Source organism: Bombus flavifrons, chromosome 8 (genome assembly GCF_040668555.2).
Source record: "Bombus flavifrons isolate JBK064 chromosome 8, iyBomFlav1_principal, whole genome shotgun sequence".
NCBI classification, from domain to species: domain Eukaryota; kingdom Metazoa; phylum Arthropoda; class Insecta; order Hymenoptera; family Apidae; genus Bombus; species Bombus flavifrons.
The window spans coordinates 14,263,291-14,287,008 of NC_138449.1; the positions used below are offsets into that span (position 1 = coordinate 14,263,291).

Here is a 23,718-nt window from a genome sequence, read left to right on the forward strand (position 1 = left end):
CTAACGTTGGTTGTCTCAGCTGAGAGTTAAAAGTAAGACTTAAACCTAAAACTTAGAAGCATCATGTATCGTCATCATGTAGCTTCAAGAAAACGATTACGCGAATTTTTACAAATTTAAAAGTAAGCATATGCTACGTAACTTCGATTTTTCTCGTAGAACGATTACACAGATCGTTGCGAAGATTATTGAAATTAATTAAATAAATCTAAGATGTACCCATTTGGTTAACCAAAAAACTCCGAAAAGAATTTTGGATCATCTGGAATGGACTATATTAAAGTAGTTCTTAGCTTGATATCGTTTCTCAAATAGTAATACTCGGAAATGTTAATATGTGTATCGTATTACGAATATTAATTTATTACTAATATTGAAATTAATATTCTATTAGTTCTTTAATATCTACAATAGTATCGCGAAATATTAATATTGTGTAAACTATACCAATTACCAGGATCCACCACGGGGGGAGGTGACTACGCTCGGATCCCATTATGTATCATAAATTAGTAATTCTATTTATCGATAAAATATCTATTCTACGTTATAACAGATTTTGTTTGTTTTAATCTAACGCATAATTGAAGGGGAGGAATTGAATGGATCACGTGAAAGGTTCTTAAACCTTAAGCGAAATTTCTTAATTTTCCATTTGAAGATATTCAGAGTTGTAGTATATCTGATTCTAATATCACTCTACATGTATTCGCGCAAGATTAAAGATCATTATCGAAATATAGCGTACGAATTAGTATTATCCTATTTTTCGGGCGCAGTATTATATTTTATTATTATTAATTATAATTAATATCTAATTTATTAAAGGAAATAAGATACAGCATGTAGAAAATTGTTAAGGACATTTAACGCGTTATATTTGATTGTCAAATAATTTCATTAATAATTATGTTTTCGAAACCGAAGAATGCCATAAATTATGACAAGGAAGCGAAATTCGATAAGACAAAAATAAAATTAGAAAATGACTCTGTCGGGTTTATACATGAGGGTAGAGAAAGAGATACCTTTGAAATAGCAATATATTGAAAATTATTATTTAGTGAAGTGTGCGGTAGAACTCGTGGGAGTTATACTCGTATGTGAACGCAAATAGTCATATTTGAACAGCGAACTCATCACCAATAGTACCAAACCATTCGACTTATCGATGGTAGCACGCACGGTTGGATGACTAATCTCGTTGATTTGATTGCATTTGCTTTCTCAAATCTACGAACACGGTTTGATTCCGTCCATAGTCACTCAATAGCTACACATTGTATTGACAATGATTTCGTTTGAAGTAGTCAAATAAAAACGTATACCCGTGTTTAAAATTGAAAAATAATATGAAATGGGAATAAAATATCGTTTGAAAGATTTCACGGACTTAGTTAATATTAGATGAAAAGAAATAGATGATTAATTTAATTATTACGAATTGATGATACAGTTGTCGTAAATCAACGTTACATTTGTTATGAATTAGTAGTATCGTTATTGTTAGTTAATGACAATTAATAATAAATTAATATTAAGTGATTATGAATTAAATGTTTAAATGATATAAATTAATGACTTAAATTTTGTAAATTGTTAGCTCAGATAATATAAACGAATAGTTTAATTGTTACAAATTAATATTTATATCATTAAGACATAAGCGCGATCAAGCCAACTAACTACAATCGTGGCAGTGTTATAAATTGTAGAGAGCGTGAAAGACACTGATCTTTTTCAAAATTGGTACTTCGGAACGTGAGACGCAAAGTCCCATTTTTAATGTCGCATTTGTCCTACCCTTAGTCAGTGCTAATATTTATGAACCGAGCTGTATCTAACCATTCGGTTCGATCGGTTAAGAAAAGGTTTTGCTTTCTATCGGCCGGAAAAAAATGGGAGTATGTATAACTAATTGAAAATTCTTTTTTCTTACAGGATCGAGCGCACACAAAAACGACGCGACAGGAAATGGAAGGCCGGCTCCCCTTTTGGCGGAACCCAGATACGGCGCCGCGCCCCAACCATACGGTAAGTATATCTCACTCCCCCCCCCCCCTATACGCCTCCTCTCTTCGTTTCTCTCTTTGATAGTCAAATTAAGCGAACTAATTGAGAAAACGGATGGGCCATCGAACGAGGCCGGCTACGTTCGATACTTTTTCATCCGGTGGCGCGCGAAAACGCTGACTTCGTATAATTGGTATAGTAGTAATCCTGGCAGAACTTTTCGAACTGTAATTTTCATTTTACTAGGCAACGAATAGCAATTCGTGAATAGTTCGTTATCGGAATTATTAGGCCAGAAAAATGTGTCGTAATGGTTATTTTTCCAAAGGTCGACGGGAGCGCGTTCAAAGTTTCATCATTTGTAGCGATTTTTATTGTGTTTTTCGCGAATCGAAAGTACAGCGATGCAGGAACGAGATAAAAAGCAATTTGAAACGAAACTCGTCGATTCCTTTTTTGTTTTCTTTCTCATTGGCGTAGATTGTTTTATAGCGAAATGTGAGAGTGCGGTGCACTCGAATGGTGCAAATTACATAATTCATGTCATCGATGGCAGATGGATGTGTTTCCGTTACGGTTTTCGCGAAAATTATTACCGCCGTTCGTGACAGAGACCGCAGGAATTTTGACAGAAAATCGATGATGTCATTGTAGCCGAGTTATGTCGCGATCAAACCAAAGGAATCATAACCGCGAACGAAACCCAATCTCAGGAATCGCGAAGTTCGCCCGAAGAATGGCGGCCAATACGAGAACTTTCGATAACGAACGAGCCTCGTGTTCAATGGCTCTAAATCTACCAGCGAAAATCGACTACCCTACTCACATTGCTCGTCTATCGAATCATGTTTAAAATCGAATCGAAATGTTCGAGCGAAACCTCGAGTAAATGTGATATGAAATTCGATGTCGAACCATACTGTTCAAAATAAGCGGGGAACTTTGATTTTATGTTTTTGCTTCAATGATCGCATTGATGTTAGCTTTTATTAAAACATCATACGAATAGTATGTGAGTCTATCTTTGTTCTTATTTGATTGTTTATAACGGCGACTCTCTAATTGTTTTGACCAGTATATATAATTATATTTCTACAGTATTCTATAATAATACACATTTTGTAATTACTAGACTGCAGATGTTTATGTAAATCTATAATTTTACGAACACAACGAAAGAGATGAACCGGACGTACTCGTCCGACTTTTCCATGTATGTATAACTATTCTGAAACTTCTTAGGTAAAAAAATAAAATCTCACGCATACGTATTCTTATCCCTTTCTCTCCCATACTTTCGATATGTTATACCTTTTCGCATATCGTATGCATTCTGTGTATTTGCTGCGTACATTCGAGTTCCACAAACGCATAAACATCCACAGTCCGGTGATTAAATTATGATCGTATGGAATGTCCTAATTCTAACAAAATTGTCCCAAATTCTCGCCGCGAAGACCAGCTTAAACAGTCGAAGCGATGCAACGCGGCGTAAAAAGGTCGGTTTCCCTCGTTCATTTGATCGTCGACGCGTTAAACGAGCATTCAACGGGAACGATTAATATTTCCTCTTGCCGCGTGATTAATAGGGACGCAACAGTCGCTCGATTTCCATAATTAGCGTACCGTTGAACACGGAACACGTGAGAGAGCGAACGCGCGAGCACACGAACCGCGACACACCGCGTATAATACACGCGAAATGAAATCATCCAGTGCAGAAACAAAGGACAATCAAATATCCTCTCCTCTTCCCCCCGCTGCTTTTGTTCGTAGGATCCACGCCACAGGTAACTTTCCCCCCGGGTGCTGGTCATGATCGTTACGAGGAGAATTTCAATGGACCAGCAACGTATCCGGAGCCCTATGTTGAGCGTTACGGTATTAAGAGTGATTTTAGCGGTCGGGAACCTCTACATCCTACGCCACCTCGGCCCGGTTACGTGCCCACCTTGGGACAGACGCCGCCATCGAGCACTCAGGGTTCCGTCATGATGGTTTACGGACTTCAGCCGGACAAAGTCAACACGGACAAGTTATTCAACTTGTTCTGTCTCTACGGAAACGTAACGAAGGTACGATCCGGTTTTCGTGTTAACCCACCATACTGTTTTTCATCGTTAGACGACGATATCGGTTCAAGTTGGTTGATAGCGATCGAAGAAGGGACGGTTTTGGGGTTTGCGAGTGGAGCAATATGCTTCGTAGTCGCTCATATCGTATTGGTAGCAACTAGAATAAATTCTTTGATCATTGGTATCGGGGATAATTAGATTTGAATTGGAACGTCTTTCTTGTTTGGGAAAAATTTGTATTAACGTTAATTTGGTAGAATATTTAGAGCTGTATAACGAGTAAACTTTTTGAATAACGGTGATTTAAATTCTATAATCCAACAAATACAGAAGAAGCTTGAACAAAAATATGCTCGTGATTTCGTAACAGGTGAAGTTCTTGAAGACGAAGGAAGGCTGCGCCATGATCCAGATGGGCGACAACATAGCAGTGGAACGTTGTTTACAAAATCTGAACAACGTGACGATCGGTACAGACGGAAGGCTGCAGCTTGGTTTCTCGAAGCAGGCTTTTCTTTCAGACGTCACTAACCCCTACATTTTGCCTGACAAGACAGCGAGCTTCAAAGATTTCACAGGAAGCAAGAATAACAGGTACAGCTAAACCATCGTATCTCCTGCGATATTCTAAACCATATTCCTTCTCTCCACAATCTCCTATTCTCTTATTCTCGATTTTATCTTTTCATCGATTTTTATCAACCGATAATTACTCGATCTTTTTTATTCGAGCAATAATCACTAGACAGACTTGTTTGTCCGTTGAGCAAATATTTCTCAATCGTGGCCATCGATTCGCTAAAGAATCTACCACGACTCGAATCAATCTAGAGTCTTGTCGCGACGATGAATGAACGTTAACGAGAGATTCTCGATTCTATAGCAGTTAGGGGAACTGTGCGAGCATTTTGCGCGACGAACATGTTTCCTATGGAACGGAACAGCGGTGCAGTGCAATTAACGGCGCTCCTACTTCCGGAGATTTGAAGCTCCTCTTCTCCGATACGTTTAATATTTATTCGATGAGAGCTTAATTGCGACGGCTGATATTGAAATGTACGTGTTTCGGGGCCTAGCATGTTTCGTTGATTGTAAAACTGCCGCTGGGAATATTAATTGCGAGTATCTCGCTTTAAAATACTAGAATTTAGTGGAAATTGCTTTCGATTCATCTGATCCATTGTGTTACACGATGCTGTCGTTTCCATGGGTAATAATCGTTCATTGCAATAAACAGGCAAACGATGTTTAAGTACGACAGATGTTTAATTACTCTGCTCTAATCGCAGTTGATGGAACTCATAAATTTATTAAATATAATGTCGCAACGAGCGTAACGTCGAATTAATAACCAAACGTGCGTTTTTCTTTTTGTTTTTGATTCCAGGTTCCTAAATCCAGCAATGGCCAATAAGAATAGAATACAACCACCCTCGAAGATAGTCCATTTTTTCAACACACCCCCAGATTTAACCGAGGAAACCGTGCATCGTGTGTTCGTGGAACGCGGTATCGAGGCTCCAACGACAGTAAAACTGTTCCCCCTTAAATCGGAACGATCGTCGTCCGGCCTTATCGAGTTCAGCAGCGTAGGAATCGCGGTAGCTGCCATCATGGAATGCAATCACACAGCACTGGAAAACAGCAGTAAGTACATATACGAACACCTTTAAAAAAGAACACGCTTTTCCCATTTAGATCCCATTCTCTTTAGAAGAAACCTTGTTAAATTCCGTTTTACAAAACACCAATCCTATCGCACGTAAAATTTAATAAAAACGATCAATCACCAACCGCTGTTCGACCAATGTTAACCAATTAAGATCGAATATCGCGTTAACGCAACGCTTCGTTCGCAATTCTCTTTCAAATTCCATTCTTTAACATTGTAACCGCAAAAAGGAAATCCACGCGTTCGCTTAATATTCGTTTTTCTCGCCTACATGGTAATTTTACGAAGTAAAATAATATACAACGATACGTATATAATTGACGATGAAATCGTGATATAACATATAGTATACAATTAAATGGTCGTATAGAACAACGAAACTAATCGATTCCTATTCGACTGTTTGTTTTCCAGATGGCAAATTCCCATACATCATGAAACTGTGCTTCTCGTCGTCGCGCACCATACCAACGAGTTTCCCGCCGAGCAGCGGCAGCACGTCGAGCAATTCCGCCGGTAATGGCCACGTCAAAATGCAGCAGGACTCGGAATAGAACGGCGAGGTCCAGGGCCAGCAGCGTCAACGTCAGCGCCAGCGTCCCTCTCTCGCCCTGCACCCGTTGTGTGCCCCGACGGGCACGGCCCTGCACCCAGCCGCAGCGATTACACTATCCCCGGTTTTACCGCCGCCCGTGCCGCCTCCCTTGCCGCCCACCTGCGTCCTGATCGCCACCCCGACTCTGTATCCTACCGTGCCACCGCCGCCACCGCCTCCGTTACCTACGTTCTGGCCGTACGGATGAAAGGAGCAGCGGGCCTACTCGCCGGACGAGGTAGCAATACAAGACAACAACCACGATAACGAAACCTCGTTCACCTATAAATTCTTCTCCTGCGCTGCTGCTACTACAATTCTTCTTCTCCTACTCGTCGCGTGGTGACCACCTGGCAAAGATCACACGCTGGTCACTGGAAGAATCGGTTCCGTTCGAGGGTCAGCGAGACGGAACTCGGCCTCGAGAATCGAGGAGAACAAACTAAGATAATCTGGCTCGAAAAGGTTTCTCACTGAAAAAGATGATCGCGGCGTCGGCGGGATCATCGTCGTCGACAGGGTGGAGCGTGGCACGAGTGGGCTGCACGAATGTCATCGAGGATCGTCCGCATAACTGGATAAATGGAAATGTCGAGAAAGACGAAACATCGAGAGGCAGCGATGTTCATCTTTCTTTTGCCTGTTGCTTTCTGCCCCTCTCGATCAATTTACACACTATGCTCTGTATGATCTTTACACCTTTTTCTTTGTTCGTTTTCTCTATAGTTTCCTTCTCTTTCTTTTCTCTATGCAGTTTATTTCCATTCAACTCTATTCTTCTTTCGTTTCTTCTTTCCTCCTTGCGTTGCTTTGGCGAGGTCCGGGTATACGTGCTTAGTCCGTAGCGCGGAGATCCCGAACGGTGTTTGCACACCGATTCTCCACGGTGTGCTACTAGTGTGTGTGTGTGTGTGTGTGTGTCAGTATTAATTCGAGACGAATCCTCTCGTCGTTGAAATTCATTGATAAAGTAAATGAAGCAAGGAATATGATCTTCATTTTTGGGACAAAGGAAACAATTGGAAAAATACGGCAGAGGATTCGATTCGTCGCTTTCGCGGAAGCTTCTTTCCTTCTGTTAGACGCTAGGATCGCGAAGGATTGACTTGTATATATAGAGCGAATGGGCAGGACCCTGCGTCTAATAGGAGTATGCCATGGTGGCCACGGATTACACATATCATGGGCTGGGGAAGCAAGACCAATAGGTTTCGTGGGCAACTGTCGAGAAATTGTCTTGTACTCGCGTTCGTTATCGTTGTTCAAAGAGACGTTCGAAATAAAAAAAAAAAAAAGAAGAAATGATTTGAAAAAATTGACAAATAAGAAGTGAGAAATCGACAGTTTCTCGCGAAACAGACAGACCATTAACACAACAGTCGCTTCTACGTTGATCCAGCGTGTATGACGTTGCACGTTATTCGTTTCACATTATTCGTTTTCGTAGCGCGTGTGCCGTTCTGAAAAAAGGAAACAGAATTTGTGGCACATGTACGAGCTACTACAATATATCAGTTTTACGTGCAGATTTTAACCAGAAAAAGTAAGAAAAAGAAAAATGAAACGAAAGAAGCAAGCGTAACGAAAAAGACACCTCCACGATCTCGAAGCCGAGTGCACCGTGTTCCTCGTTGACCATTTCTCATGGGATCCAATGAATCGGAGGTTCCTCATTGACCATTAGAAACTACACACAGGATACTGTTGATCTGAGAGTGTTCAGAGGATCTGGATCGATCGTTCATACGAGTAGGTCCGCCTAGGGGAAAGAAAAAAGCTGACACTACTCCGTCACGACGAACGAGACAAACAAACAGATATAAATAATAATAAAACAGTTGCATTCGATTCGCGGGAATCTTTTGCTATACAGCAAAGGACGAGAGAAAGAAAAAGAAAAAAAAGTTAAGCAACTAAATAACTGGATAAGAAACGGGAAAGTCTCGCTATTCTCCGATTACTGATAGCTCGTCTGTCGTTGTTTTATATACTCTGTACGTGTATATATCTATATTATATATTGATATCCATACATGCGCTTCGAACGAATATCTATTTATGTTTTCACATTGTTCAGATTTTATTTACAACGCTTGGAATTGTGCTCGAATAGAGAGAGAGGAAAAAGAGGAAGAAAGAAGAGAAAAAAACAAAGTTCGGTGAAAAAGCGTTTGCTTTTCGCGCGCAGAATCTCGGATTCTTCGGTCTCGCGATATTCGGTTGCATGTATTGCCGGAGATCGGTCGGAAAATAGGGTGGAAAAAATGAAAAGAAAAAAGAACATGGAAAGATGGATGCTCGCGGTTCGTCTCGAATGCGGGTCGCTTTTTCTTTTCGTGTCGCACGAGGAAGTTTCTCGCGAGTCTCGGTTTTTGGAGGAGGGAAACGATTAAAGGAAAAATGGAAGGAAAAGATGGGGGAGGGGGGAAAGAATGGGAAGAGAGACGTTCGTATTTATCGATCGATCGGAAGAATGGAAAATCGTTGATGTCTCCTGCTTCCTCGACGATACGCGAGATAAGGATGGAATTGCGGAGGAGAAAAGAACGAGAAACTGAAAGTCCGCCCGAGCTGTAGTGTTCAGGTTGCGACGTCGACTCGATACCAGTGCACTGCTATAGAAAGAGGAAAACGTTAAAAGAAAGCAGAAAAAAATACAGAGCTAGGAAGAGAAAGAGAGGAAAGCCAAACGACCGAAGGTTAGATTCTCTTCAAACGCTCGTACACTATTGATCAGATCGCGGACTGTGAATTGAATTTTATATGAATACAATGAAGTCGACGACACACAATATATATTAGTGGTCCCACGGCAATATTTTGTCGGGCCGGGGGGCGTTTTTATAAGAAAGGTTTTAGATCTCCGATTTAAGAAATAAAACAAAAAAAAGTGCATAAAAAAAATGCGAAAAAAAGCGTAAGGTTAAAGCAAAATAATAATAATAATAATAATACAAGTACATATAAAGGTAATAAGTTGTGTTTTTTCGAAGTGAACCAAATGATTACTCTAAATAAATGTAAAAAAAAAAAAGGAGAACAAAAAACAAAAAATGATGATAGAGACTTGACTCGGCCATACGTAACGTAAGATAATAAGAAATAAAACAAAATACAAACAAACAAGTGGGGGAAGAAAAAGGGCTAAACGCGTTGGTTTACCCCTCTTTTTAAAAGGATGCGTGGGAGAGAGCGAGAGAGAGGGAGAGAGAGAGAGAGAGAGAGGAAGAAGATAGCCGCCATTTTTGTCCATTGATCGTGAGAGAGAGACCTAACTTACGCAAACAAAAAAAAAAAAAAATAAAAAAAAAGAAAATATATAATAACGAGAATTATAAACTTAAATAAGGGAATTAAGGAAAAAAAAAGGTGTTTATATTCGAGGCAATATTTGCTACAATACAACTAGAGGATAAGTTGTACGTCGTTTTAAGAGGCTCAGTACACAAAAGCGAGGATCGAGACTATTGCGTGTCGAGGTAAACGAGGAGAAGAATGCAAGGCAAAGATTACAATAAAGTAAATTTAGAAAGATTACGAAGAAGGTTAAACGAGAGTTTCTCATTTGAAAAAAAATGGAAAAGATTGCTTATCAATCGTAGAGTGATACGTATAGGTGTATATCGACGCAAGAGAGAGAGAAAGAGAGAGAGAGAGAGAAAAAGAGAGAGTGTGTGTGTGTGTGAATGAGGGAGAGAAAGAGACAGATTGAGAGAGAGAAAGAGAGAGATAGTGAGAGTGAAAGAGAGAAAAAGATAAAAAGAGAGTGACAAAGGTACTAAGCTAAAAAATTAAGAAAAACGAGATGAGAAAACAAAGAACAATTTAAGCAAACAAACAAAGAAGATGCACTATAATTAAAAATGATGTGCTCGATGATCGTTGCGTTGACGACAGTGATCGTTCGTTTATTGTTTCTCGATACCTGTTCACGATAAATGTTGTACTCTATTTCACGATTTACAGACATTATATTTCTTTCTCTTCCGTCTTGTTTTTTAAGCGACCACGTGTCGAAGGACTGTAAAACTGTTTTTACATCACATTCTAGTACTTTTTATTATGAATTATAGTAAAATCGTTATTGTTATTGCTGTTATTATTATTATTACGAATAACAATAACAGCAACAGTAACAATAACGATTTTACTATAATTCTCTCTCTCTCCTCTTCGTCTCTCTTTCTATTGTGTAATTATATATACATATAGGATTACAAAGAAATTAGGTTTTATGGTAGAGAGTAAACAGTTGTATCGCTATTTTATCCGACGATGAAAAATATTTGGGAATTTTTGTTTTAAAATAGTGAGCAGGACCTAACGCGTAAGGTAAAGAGGAGAAAGGAAAAAAGAAATAGATTTAAGATACTAGGACTTGTAATCATATCATAACATTTTGTAGATATATGTATATATATTATACATACGCAAACACACGCATATATATATAATACATATATACATATTAAATGTGATTTGCGGAGCGTGGCATATTTAAATCAAGAGTGTATCGTTTCATAAATTCGTGTGCCGATATGTAACAAACTGTTAGAAAAATTTGTGTCGTTAGATCCAACGTAAGATCCGATTTTATTTTCTGTTTGTTCGATAAGAAAAACTGAAGAGTAATTCTTCAAATCTGCATGTCTATCTGTGAATCTATATGCAAAAACATTCGACTTTCTTATATCTCTCTCTTAATTTTTCTACCTCCTCCTTTCTTCACATTTTTTTAAGTATCAATTAACATTTGTTCGTCTTCTCAAACTTTGCTCGCGCGATATATTGTCCTCTTACGATATAGAAAGTTATTAAAAGCTTTCTAATGAACCGAGTTGCATGAGAAACACTTTGAGAAGAAACAAATAAAATAAAGCGAAACATAAAGTACCGGATGCACCTTCGCTTTTAAGGAATTGCGTGTTAGACACGTCGCCTCGTTTCGACGAAAAAGAATAATAGCTCGGCCGAACGATACCCTCCTGATGCGAATTCCACTCCGGTGTGATGTACTTTAGGTACACAGTTTTGCGAGAGTGAAAATCCATTAAGACAGATGAAAAAATGGTTGAATCTAAGGAGCAAAAAAAAAAAAAATCAGTACATAAGTAAAATATAAAAAAGCGTATTGTATTTGAGAGGTCAAGCACGCATGCCAGACTGTCGCTTATTTTCTGACACTTTACCTGTACATGATGAGCGTGTTTGGTAAAGTAAATTTTACGCTAGTATACATGTTTAACAACGAACACTTGATAAAAAAAAAAAGGGAAAAAAAAACGAAAAAAAAACAATGAAAGAAACCACACATTTTCCCCGTGCTGTGTATTTCTATGTGCAACACTGGACAAAAGCAAAGAACTAAGCAAGCAACAATCTTTCAGAGTAATATTCCCTCGCGATGTCTCCCTATATATTTTTTTTTCTTTTCGTTTTCTGTTCTTCTCTTCATACGTTTCGCGACGAACGAAAGGTTCACTCTGCTATCAACTACTACTACTACTACTACTATTACTACTACTACTACTACCACTACTACTACTACTATTATTATCATTAGCACTTTACATTTAGCTCTTCCCACCGTCGTGCGTTATATTCTTCATCGATTAGACCGAATGGCTCCTAAATTGTACCTCGTAGGAACGCGTGTGCACCTAATTCTAGACACGACGACGATCCTCCGGTTATACGATCGTGAGCCGGGCATCCGTGTAAAAATCTTTAATACAGAATGACCGTGTATAGCAGCGTGTATCGGAGCGTGCGTGCTTTAGAAAGCGGATACACGTAAATCCTCCGTAAAACGCAAACAAAGCTAAAAAATCGCGACTACTATCTCGTTCGAAGCGTGTTAAGAGGCGAAACAACAGTTTGTAAAGCGGTAGTTGCTTGTCTGTTCGAAGACGTTGCGCCTAGATCGACCGACGGCGGAAGGGTTAAATTTAAAGACACACACAGAGTTTTGAACGATCGCTGTGCTGTTCCATCGGAGGACGACGAGCTTCCACGAGCGAAGGATTTTTCCCAGTCCTTCGTTCTTTTCTTCGATCTTTCTCTTCGGAGGCTCGACGAAAAATATAAAAGACGCGCCGCGGTCGCGTTCCGGACGACGAGGCAGTTGCGCAGAACGCGCCGTGAAACGTTAGCGATCGTATTCTTTCGACTCGGCTTGTACATAGCTTCTTAATAACTTCGCTCTGTCTGTGAACGCTCGCTCGTGTGACAAAAATGATACAGAAAAAGAAAAAACACGTAGCACGCAGCAATTTGCCGTTAAATGATATCGTCTCGTTTCTTCGAATGAGTGAACACGGAAATGACAAAAGTGTACAAAAATGGAGAGAAAGCGCGCGCCGTCCGGAATCCAGATCGTGTGTGTATATTATAAATATAAGAGAAATATATATATATACATATATATATATATATATCTGTGTGTGTGCGTGCGTACATGTGTGTGCTCGTCCTCCGACTATGAATATTCCCGTTGGAACAGAGAGAGATTCTTCTGTATGTACAAAAAAATCAAATTATAATTGTAGCGTGTAGAGAGTCTGTAACGATACAGTATTTCAGATAGCGTCTAAATAGCACTGTGTAAAACATACACACAAATACACACATACACACACCGACGATAAGAGATAAAGCAAAATTAAAATATACACTCGAAAGTTTAAAGGAAAAAAAGGAAGAAAAAAAAATTGAAAAAAGGAACAATATGAAATTTACGAGGTTGTAAAGCGAGAGAGAGAGAGAGAGAGAGAGAGAGAGAGGGAGAGAGAGAGTGAGAGTAAAGTCATCTGTGTCGATGATTAATTATCGACAGAGGGAGAGAGAGAGAGAGAGAGAGAAAGAAAGAGAGAGAGTGTGTGTGTGAGAAAAAAATAAGAGATGAAAGAAGGATAGAAAGAAAAAGATAAACTCGTTCGGTTTTGAGTCTTAAAACACGAAAATACATATCCCATCTGTATGTATATATTTGCAGCTCGCATGAGAATTTCAATTATATATCGACGATTGAGTGTGTAATTATGATTGATTAGTATTATCGCGATGACGACGACGACGATGATGATTACGATGATGATGGTGATGACGACGATGATTATTACTATTATTATTATTATTATTATTATTATTATTATTATTATTATTATTATTAATTATTATTATAATTAATTAATTATTATTTATAGTTCCAATTTTGTGAAAATTGGAACGAATTAAGTAATGTTACGACGATCGATATTGCGTTTAAAAGCGTTAGGTTTAATGTTTGTAGTTAGGTAATGTTAGGTAGATTGGAGAGTAGGTACATATCGTTAATATTGTTATTGATTAATAGTATTGCGAAAAAAGGTATTACTGCCGGGTGCGCTTTGATTTCTTTTGTTCGCAAGAAGGCTCGTTGCTCTCGTTCGTTGCGATATCCGAGCGACGCGGCGACGCGAGATCCTTTCGACCATTTTACTGTTTTCAAATATTAATGTTGCATCGCTGATCGAAAACGAAAGCGAAGGGGGGAAAAAGAAAAACGACACTCGTACGCATTTGCGACCACGACAGAAATGAAAAAGAATAAAAGAATAAAAGAACAAGAGAAAGAACATGTACCTGTGCTAACGTCGATATCTCGAATAAGTCTGAAAGCGGTCGCTCCGATCTCGCGACTTACCACGTTTCAAGTAATTATATTTTTATGCAATTAATCGGATGCATTGATGCCTGCAAGTACTCGAAGCGTGCCTGAGAAGAATTCCAATAGCAAGAAAAGAACACGAGTATGATGTTCCCTAAACGTTTCCCTGTCTGTTTCTTTTTTTATTTCTTACGATATCCAGTGTTTGTTTAAGCCGCTGTAAACAACGTTTGAAACATCGTTGCCCGAGGTTTCTTCCCGGATATACTCGATGGAAGCAGCTTCGAGTGCCATAAAGCATCAAGCAATCGCGCGTTCTTTCTCGCTGCAACACCGGAAACCGCCCTGGGCCAAACAAAATAAACCAAAGCGCAGTAACCTTTTTAGCGATCCCTCCTTCCCCTCTAAGTATTACCAAGTAACATATACCTGCCCCACATATCAGAATCTTACGTATCCCAAAAGCACTACCATACGCCATATCAATGTTTCGAAACGTTTAATTCTAGAAACGTGTCCTTTTCAACAATGATACGCGTTTCTTTCCCCCTCCTCCCCTTGTCCCTTTTTGTCTCTATTTCGGCGTCTCGTTTATACACGCTGTGAAAATTTTAGGCTATACATACCAAATTTATCCCTTTTCTCCCTTTGAAAAAAAGATCAAAGGAAACAAAATCATTCCCTCCCCTCTCCTATCCCTCTTCATCGTTCCTTTTCATTTCCTCCTCCCAAACTAAAGAAAGAAAAAGAACATAATCCACCTCGTTATTGTACATCTGAGCCAAGAAGGGTCTCTATGCTCTGTCTTCCCATCGCTGCGTCAAAAGACAAACTAGATTGTAATAAGAATTTGTTGACACTGTATACATTATTATACATTGATTGTACACGCATCAGCAACATCACACACTCGAAATACTCGACATCGGTACACGTATTATACATTCACCAAACACTCACCATCGCACGTCATTGAACATACACCAAGACCAACACGACAACCAGGCACTGCGTCAAGATAGCCGAAGATGGATAGGTAATGCTATTCTTCGTTGAACGAGGTTTCGTTTCGCCACACCGAGACATTGGATCGTCGCGATTTTGGGATCGATACGGAGGGGAAAGATGGCGCCGTACTCCTCGAGGTTGACGATCTTCGAGTATGGAGATCAGAATATTTTAAGTTTAGTTTCGTTGATTAATTTAATCGATTAATTATAAATTTTTCAACCTTCCAGGGAAAATTTTAGCGTCAACGTGTTTGAATTTTAAGTGTTTTAGAAACGTGATTTCTAAATCTAGTGTAAAGTTGAAATTTTAATGTTGTTGAAAACTTATAGTAATCAACCTTGTTTTATATATATAATTTCTAACTTTTATCAATGTTAAAACAAATCGCGAAGCGAGAAAATGTCGAAAAATCGCAACTACAGCGATCTACAGTGGTTGCAAAACGACCTTGTTTTATAAGTCTCGATACTCGGGATACGAGCATTAACCATCCATAATTAGTCTGTGATGTCGCAGCGCACGTTCATTCGAGACATTAGAAAATTAAGAAAGAAAAACATCAGATACGACACGTAGAAGCGATCGTAGATATTCAAACACACATCGAACGAAGAGGTGACACATTCACACAACTGCGAAGAGACAGGAGACACAGACAGACAGACACACTCCAATATATGATTACTCTTTAAACGAAAACAAAAGGATAAAAAAAAAATAATAATAATAATTAATGATGTAATGTGTATATTAATACTTGTATGTCGTACGCTCTAATGTTGTTTGAAGAGTTATTTGCGAGTCAATTATCTGTGCCTAGCAGCCCTGTGCACCCTATCAAATGTACCACCGTTCAGATGAAAAATTAAAAATAATAATGGGAAAAAAAGTAAAGAAAGATGCTGATTGAACCAAAAAAAAATAAAATAGTAACGATAATAAACAAACAAGCATTAAACGAAAACAACAAACAATTAAAGAAAAATACGAAACGAACGAAAGCTAAAACACTCACATACACACGCACACGCGCGTACACACACACACACACACACACACACACACCCAAGCACGCAAACGAAACAGCATATATATTACTATAGATATACATAGTTTCGAGCAGGAAATAATTCATTCGATATACACGCACGTGTGTTTCTCGCGACGACAACAGTAACAAAGATAAAGATATACAGCAACAATAACCACAACATATTAAACAAGAAAGCCAATGAAACAGTGAAACAGAAAGAAACAACAACAAAAAAAAAGATACATACGGAAATGAAGGAAGATTCAAAAAAAAAAAAAACAAAACTTGCACCCTGTATACATAGTTCGCACAATGATCTGTTCCTATTTTGGAATCAGTTTTTTCGGATTTGCCAAGAATGTATTATCTACAGATTCTATATGAAAGAAAAAAGAAATGAAAATATATATAGAAAAACTGATTATGAAATATAAATAATTGAAATCCCATTAGTTCTGGAATTGTTACCCTTTTCGACCGAATTTTCCGTCGTCGTGTGTGCCAGCCGCGTCGTTTCCCACACTCGTATACATATAGAAATAAACGAACAAAACGAAGAATAAATAGAATCGTAGAAAAGCAAAGCGGGAGAACCAACGGAAAATATAAAAAAGGAATTAATATAACAGCCACAGAGAGGGAGAGAGGGTGAGAATAAACAAAATCGTAAAAAAGAAACTAAACAATAAAAACATACATCGTTCGTGATTCGCTTTTCAAAGCTATATAGCAGCTTAATTGGAACACGAAGTATCCTCTTCGTTTCGTGCAATCCCGTAGTAATTCATCTCAATCATCCAGCTCGAGGTCCACTAGAACGGTTGTTACTAGTCGTACACGAGGAAATCACGAGACCAAAAACTAAGGTATACAAAATAAAAAGTAAGGTAAAATAAAAGTAGCACAGAGATAATTATTAGAATCGAAGAAAATATTTACAAGGAGTTAGAAATGGGTAGAGACACGCGCGAGGATGTGACAGCTCGTTTCTAGTGGCACTTTCCCACGACATCGTAGCCGCGATTTTCACGCGACACAGACCTCCTGCTTCAGGGTAGCACTTTGTAAGACGTTCGTTAAAGCAAATAGTAGCGCATCATGATACGCGAGGCCCTCGAGGAACGACCAGACGATTTTTCCTTAGGTTCAAATGGCAAACACGGAAGAGAATATCGTGTCACGAACTACTGGCGGAATGAACCAGGCGACAAACGCGATTTTTAACGTTTTTCGATCCTGTTTCATTACCGCCGGTATTTAACAAAATATTTAAAAAAAACAAAATCGCGTTGAAACTTGAACAAAACGTACACTCGCCAACAAAAAGAATATACATGTATAAAGTAAAAGAAACTGAAACAAAAAAAAAGCAAGCGAAATAGCAAAACGAATAATAAGGAAGAACGAGATAAAAAAATCATTTAAATACGTAGACCGTCACACACTGAACACAACAGCACAACCACCCACGATCCACGCACATTCATGTTTATATACGATTATTATGTATGTGTATGTGTATAAAAAGATCACCGACAGTCTGACTCATTCATTCATTTCTTTATGCGAACATCTCGCCAACCAATCCGCTGAATTCGACGCTCACACACCACGGTCCTAGAGGTATGTGGGACGCTTGTACACGTGTGTCTATAATTGAGAAACAGGCAAAAAAAAAAAAGAAAAAAAAGAAAAGAAAAGAAAACAGAAAAAAATACACGCGAGAATTCGATGCCTGCTTCGAGCTCTCTGTTCACGAAGACCGCTTTTCACAATCCGCTGTCGAAATCATCCCCATTAACGTTTGTCTTCTGCTGTTCTTCTTGTCGGATGTAAGTTTGAAAGGATGCGTTTCGAACGAAACGCGTATTTAAGGAAATCATTCTAAATTATAGATACTCGTTGGTGAATTTCTCGCGTACGCTGTTCATTCTATTTCAATCGTACGCGAGAGATTCGTCGATCGGACGGTTTTAGGATGGTCGAACGATGCGGAAGAGTAATCGACGAGGAAAACCGGGAATACGGACTGGTATATCGTTCGCGAGCGAGCGAAAAGAAGGCGGAGGAAACGTGGACAGAGACGTGAAAAGCAGCTGGAATGAATCGGTTGATGTTTGTAGAAGCGACAGGTTGCAAGGGACACGATAAAAAGGCAGTGAAACGAACGACGAGTTACAGGAAATACATGAAAGAAAAAAAGAAAAGAAATGAATATTTGGGAGAGAACAACATAGGTACGAAAGGAACATCGAGCACAGAGGAATAATAATTACACGTTGAGAGAAAGAGAGAGAGAGGAAGAATGTGAGAGTGGGAGAGAAAGGGAGAGAGAGAAAGAAGAATGAAAGGTATGTTGAAAAAGATAAAAAAAGAAAGAATAATGAAAAGAGCACACTCACTGAGCGCCGCTAGTAAAAGACATGGTAGGCTATTATTATCGCTAAATAGTCGCTAGCCGATAGTGATGTAGTTTACCCTTTAGAGTTATTTTAAGTTCTTAATTATAATATGATTACTATTAAATTTATTATCGTATCACATTACACACTGTAACACTTCTATTATATAATAACAAGAAATATTTACCTGTGCATATTGACATATTAATGGAGTCACATCATTAAAACATATACTACTCAATATATTCAGCGTCAGCGACTCGATTCATTGACACCCACACCATATACCATGCATATTATATGCATATATGTGTATATATATACATATATATATATATATATATACCTTTACTACTCAAAGATACAATAATTTTAATCCCTCCGAGATTTGCAAATGATACCGTGTGTCAACCATCGCCATCTCCGGTTCACGACCATGGTTTGTTAATTTCTGTTTTTGATCCTCGTTTATTGTAAGTTATTGTTTACTTTTTTATGGTTGACGAATGGAATCGATCGTTTCGAGAACGACCTGATTTTCCACCGAGGTCTACTCGATAAACAATCTGTTTTGTTCCTATTTCTTTGTACTAGATTTATATTTAAAAAGTGAACAGAAATTACTTGCAAACTGTTATTTGTTTAGAAACATAGTTACGCGAGTAATCGATGAACTTTTGATTTTTATTTTGTTTTCAAAACGACCGATTCAATCGTGTTGTACTTCGCGGTTAGTAGATACTTTTTATCATTTCCGCGAGCAATTGTCGAAATAGATAATATTAAGTTTTAAATGTAAAAGCTTTAAATAATATACTATGTATCCTAGTTGAAATTGAATTTGGAAGTTTAAATTAGCACGAAAATGTCGTTTAAAGCGAAATGTAAAACAACGAATTTATCGAGAAAATTTCGTTTCTATTCGTTACTATTCGTCGATCGTCATATATTTTACGAGCAAATATTTTTTTTTTAATTTATCGTACGTTTGTTACAACCGGATATGCAAATGTTATTGTTTCGTTACGAAATTTCACCAAACGAATACTTTCCATCGTCAAGTATAAATACTTAACCTGTCATTTACGAATACAACTTTTAGTTCTATTTTATTCCCACGACTTCCCATGTGAGACGACAACAAGAGGAAACGTGAAAATCCTTCAAAGATATTCCTTACTAATCCGTAAAAAAGCCAAGATAATAAATATTTCCGAATGAAACCCAAACAGATTAATTCTCGACGTTTTCGTTTGAGAATTTCAACACTGAATTACGCTATCTTTGTCACATAATCACCACCAGCTTGCAGACAAAGGAATACAATGCAACGCGCCTCACATAATTCCAACTGTTCTATTTTTCGTTGACAATTCCCCAAGGCGAGGGTATAAAGTGGCGCAAAGTCGTGGAAACAACATTGTGTTTCAATTTTCACGTAATATCATTGCGCAAACGCCACGATAAGATGACTCGTGCGATTCCCCAGTGGAAATACACGACAAATCCGAACACTTTATTGCTTAAAACGTTGCCACAAATTACATCGAATTTCCATACGATCGCGTGTGACTTCCCGTGTACGGTGTTGGTCGAAACAAATTACAAATTCATCAAATGCTTGGAGAAAAATGTTCTTTAATCCGATTATGCTTTCTTTCTTACGAATATTACTTTCGAAATTGCTTCAACAAAACGTATTTAATTTGAATCGAGTTTAAAGTTATCAAGAGGAAACGTAATCTAAAATTTAATCATTTGTTTAACCATCGACTGACATTGTTATAAATGATCGTAAAATTTTGAATTGAATTATCTAATTAGAGTCATCGGAATGAAATTGGAGCACCTAATTTCAATTCGTATCCTATATTTTACACGATAAATGACATTAACGATCTTTAGTAAAACATAGCGTATAAACTAGACTGAAGCGAACTTTAAAACCAAGTAATCTAGCGCACAGTAACAGTTACAGGTCATTCACGAGCCAACGACACCGATCCACGGTTTATCATAGACGGTCTTATTAAAAAATTATACCATACAAATATACGTATTGTTTGGTTAAAACCACCAAATTCTCCTAACACGATACACGATCACTTTATTTTTCCTTTTTTTCTTTTTCTTTTTTTTTTTTTTTTTTTTGAACTGATTTCACACCAAGTCACGTCGATTCGATCATTCGACCATCTATCAACATGATAAACATTTGCACGTTAAGGGTGACAAACTGCGAGCGTATCTATCACGATGAAACGCGTAAAACGTTGTAAGAAACTAGACTGGGCCGGTTGAGTCCTTCGATAAAGCGAAAATAACGGGATCTTGATAAGGACTGCTTGAAATAGAGCTGCTTGTGCATGCAATCGATTCGCGCGAGCTTTTATTAGTAGTTTATTCGCTAGATCTTGGCCGCAAGCATGCGCACGTTTTCAACAGTCGACCGTTATGTGTCTCGTTTTCTCTACCGCACGAAAATCAACCACCGAACATTCACCGATGTTCTCGTTTTCACGTTTTACATTATAGCATGCAGTGATTATCCATTGGAAATTGTTTAATATTCGAAAGAACCAGTCCGATTCTGTGGTGTTACGACCAGAAGATCCACTTTGCGCGCGTCGTTTCGTATGGAAATATCCTATTGAGTTTATGTTAATGGAACGGTCCTTGAAGGAAAAGTATAAAACATCTCCATCCTTCGGATAATCTGCAACGAAATTTTCCAAACAAACGATTTGCAATTTGAAAGTGGAGAGCCGAGAATATTGGAAGTTAAAATTCGAACTTTTTGAATTTTTCATGTAGAGTTGTTGATCTGAAATGTAACATTTCTAAAATTTTCAAGTTGAAGTTCGAAACGATTGGACACCATGGAATTGAAATAATCGAGCTAAGTGTTTAGAGCGTTTTCAATATCGATTACACGTCTGAAAAGTTATACTACACAGGACTAGACCACAACACACGACACTGCAACGGATTATTCAGACGAAACGCAACACACAGGAAATCTGTTTTAAATCGTCACTATGCTACGTAGGACTCGTTATACTCCTTCGATGCTTTTGCTAAATGTAACTCTTAAATAAACTTTCCAGATGATCGATAGAAGCTTATATAGTCTTCGAACGAAAAATTCACTGCGACAATAATCGGATATTGTACTAAACCATATGCTATTGTCTATAGATCAAAATGATAAAAAAAAAAAGAAACAAAATACCATAGAATCTTCTCTACACTGCGATTAAGGGATATAAAGGAGGGAACAATTCCAGAAGCAGCGATTAGATTAAAAACCGATGTAAGTAATATATTTTCATATTTACAAGGATTTTTAGTTGTAAGTTGAATAAGTCGGATAGTTGAATATATGAATGTATGTATACATATAATATGTGTTGCGCTTGTAAAAATATAAAGTGCGTTTTTTCAAAACGTATTTATTCCATCGACGTAGGAAAGAAAAATACCTTTGAACGAGGCTGAGAGAGAGGGAGAGAAAGGAAGAGAGAGAGAGAGAGAGATAGAGAGAAAGAAAGAAAGAGAGAGTAAGGTTACATGCTTTGTTTTTCTTCTTTGATTTCTACCGCGAAACGTTTGTTCGACGTTCTCATTTCGGAATAAAAATACAATAAATGGAGAAAAAGAAAAAAAGAAAAGACTAAAAACGCTGTATCGCCGCTGTGAGCACGGAAGAAAGGACGAGCGAAAATAAAAAGCAATTTCCGTTCGACGCAACGAGTACATTTTGAAAGAACGCCACGAATAGGTATGCTTTCACTGAAAGCGATTAATTTCCGAGAACTTCGTTTCGTTCCTCGATCGCGAACAACCACGTAACGTCGTCTTTTATTTCTTCTCTGTGTTTTCTTTTCCATTTTTATGTTTCTGTACCAATGTTATTCTCCTTTCGCGAATTAATTTTCCGACGAGAAAATTGCCTCGAATTTCATTTGCCGCGAAACAAAGCTACATGCGTCGTCCGATGTATTTCTTACGATTTCGTAAAAGTACAATAATCTATGGACCGTGGAAAAAATTCTTCGCTTTTCTATTTTTTTTTCTCTTTTGTTTTAAACGGATCCTTAGCGTACGAGTCCACCAAGCGAAAAAAAGTTTCGTTTTCTGTTCGCAGCTTTCGGGAAGGCACGTAGTGAAGAATCGCTAAGACGAAATATAAAAACGTTCCCGCGGAATCTGTGGCGAGGACTTCGGTTATCGCGCCCGTTCCATCCCCCTCAACACATGACTCGGTACACCGGGGGGCAGAGCCGCTGGTTCTCCACCCCTCGCTTCCGGATCGTTGTTGACTGCTTCGGAAGCCTTGAACCTCTTGTACTTCCCTTCAAAAACAGAAACATTTATTTATCTAAAATAAATATAACTGCACCTTGTCAAATCTAGTTATTCTATTCTAAAGTTCAATTATAGGTAATATTACGAGGAAGAGAAGTGACGAGAGAAAATAGAGTTCTTTAACCGAGTCACATGTTAAATTATAGAAGTTTAATTTTCTCTTATCTCGGAAAGTGGTTGCTCCTTCTTGGAAAGAACGAGGTTAAATCCATTTTTAACGTGGACATCATATTTTTTCCACGACTGAATTATGACTCATTAAGAGAACACGAAATTCCTTGGTTTATCTACCACGGAACGATTCAGTTGATTTTGGATCGATGGTTAATATTACTTACTCGCTAAACGGACCAAAGTGACGCCCCACCAAATGCTCCAGCCCCACCCAACTAGGCAGAATAAAACGGTGAATAATTGACCCACCCCGACCATCAGGTTCACAACGAACGCGCCTAGTCTCGACTTCACTCCAGCCACCGCTGAGAATCTCGGTTGCCCGGCGCACAAATTGAAAATCCCACTCCATACCGTGCCTGAAATATAACGTTTTTCCATTTTATTGTTTTATTTAAAAATTTTATTGTTCTTTTTTTTTTCTTTTTTTCTTTTAACCAGTAAGATATTATTTACCAGTGCCAGGCAGTAGAACGTTCCACACGAGACAAAACCAAGCAAGAGGAACTGGCAGACAAGGAATAGCGCCACGCATCAAGGAATTGTGCTCTACCAGGACATCCGGTATTTTAGCTTTTGGTTCCTATCGTTGGATAAAAAGAAAAGAAAATTGTTAGACGACATCGATATTTCAATTTTTATTAGAATTTAAAATTTAAGGATTTAATATCTCGTATTAAAATGTACAAGTTTAGAATTTAATATCTCTTATTAAAATTGTAAATTT

The 23,718-nt window shown here is 38.1% G+C and overlaps 2 protein-coding genes across 4 annotated transcripts in view; one reads left to right on the forward strand and one right to left on the reverse strand.

Moving 5' to 3' along the window:
- Nucleotides 1–16,331, forward strand: part of sm (heterogeneous nuclear ribonucleoprotein L) — a 161,636-nt gene extending 145,305 nt beyond the window's left edge. For both annotated transcript variants that reach the window (XM_069118392.1, XM_069118393.1), the window contains exons 7-11: nt 1,942–2,034; nt 3,790–4,088; nt 4,459–4,682; nt 5,476–5,735; nt 6,175–16,331. In XM_069118392.1, coding sequence (XP_068974493.1) covers nt 1,942–2,034; nt 3,790–4,088; nt 4,459–4,682; nt 5,476–5,735; nt 6,175–6,314 — 1,016 coding nt within the window. In that variant the 3' untranslated portion in view covers nt 6,315–16,331. The remainder of the gene's footprint in view (nt 1–1,941; nt 2,035–3,789; nt 4,089–4,458; nt 4,683–5,475; nt 5,736–6,174) is intronic.
- Nucleotides 16,332–21,407: 5,076 nt separating this feature from the next.
- The window catches only part of stum (mechanosensory transduction mediator stumble), a 28,118-nt gene continuing 25,807 nt past the window's right edge, over nt 21,408–23,718 (reverse strand). For both annotated transcript variants that reach the window (XM_069118387.1, XM_069118388.1), the window contains 3 exons: nt 23,448–23,574; nt 23,156–23,350; nt 21,408–22,804 (listed from right to left, as the gene is read on the reverse strand). In XM_069118387.1, coding sequence (XP_068974488.1) covers nt 22,677–22,804; nt 23,156–23,350; nt 23,448–23,574 — 450 coding nt within the window. In that variant the 3' untranslated portion in view covers nt 21,408–22,676. The remainder of the gene's footprint in view (nt 22,805–23,155; nt 23,351–23,447; nt 23,575–23,718) is intronic.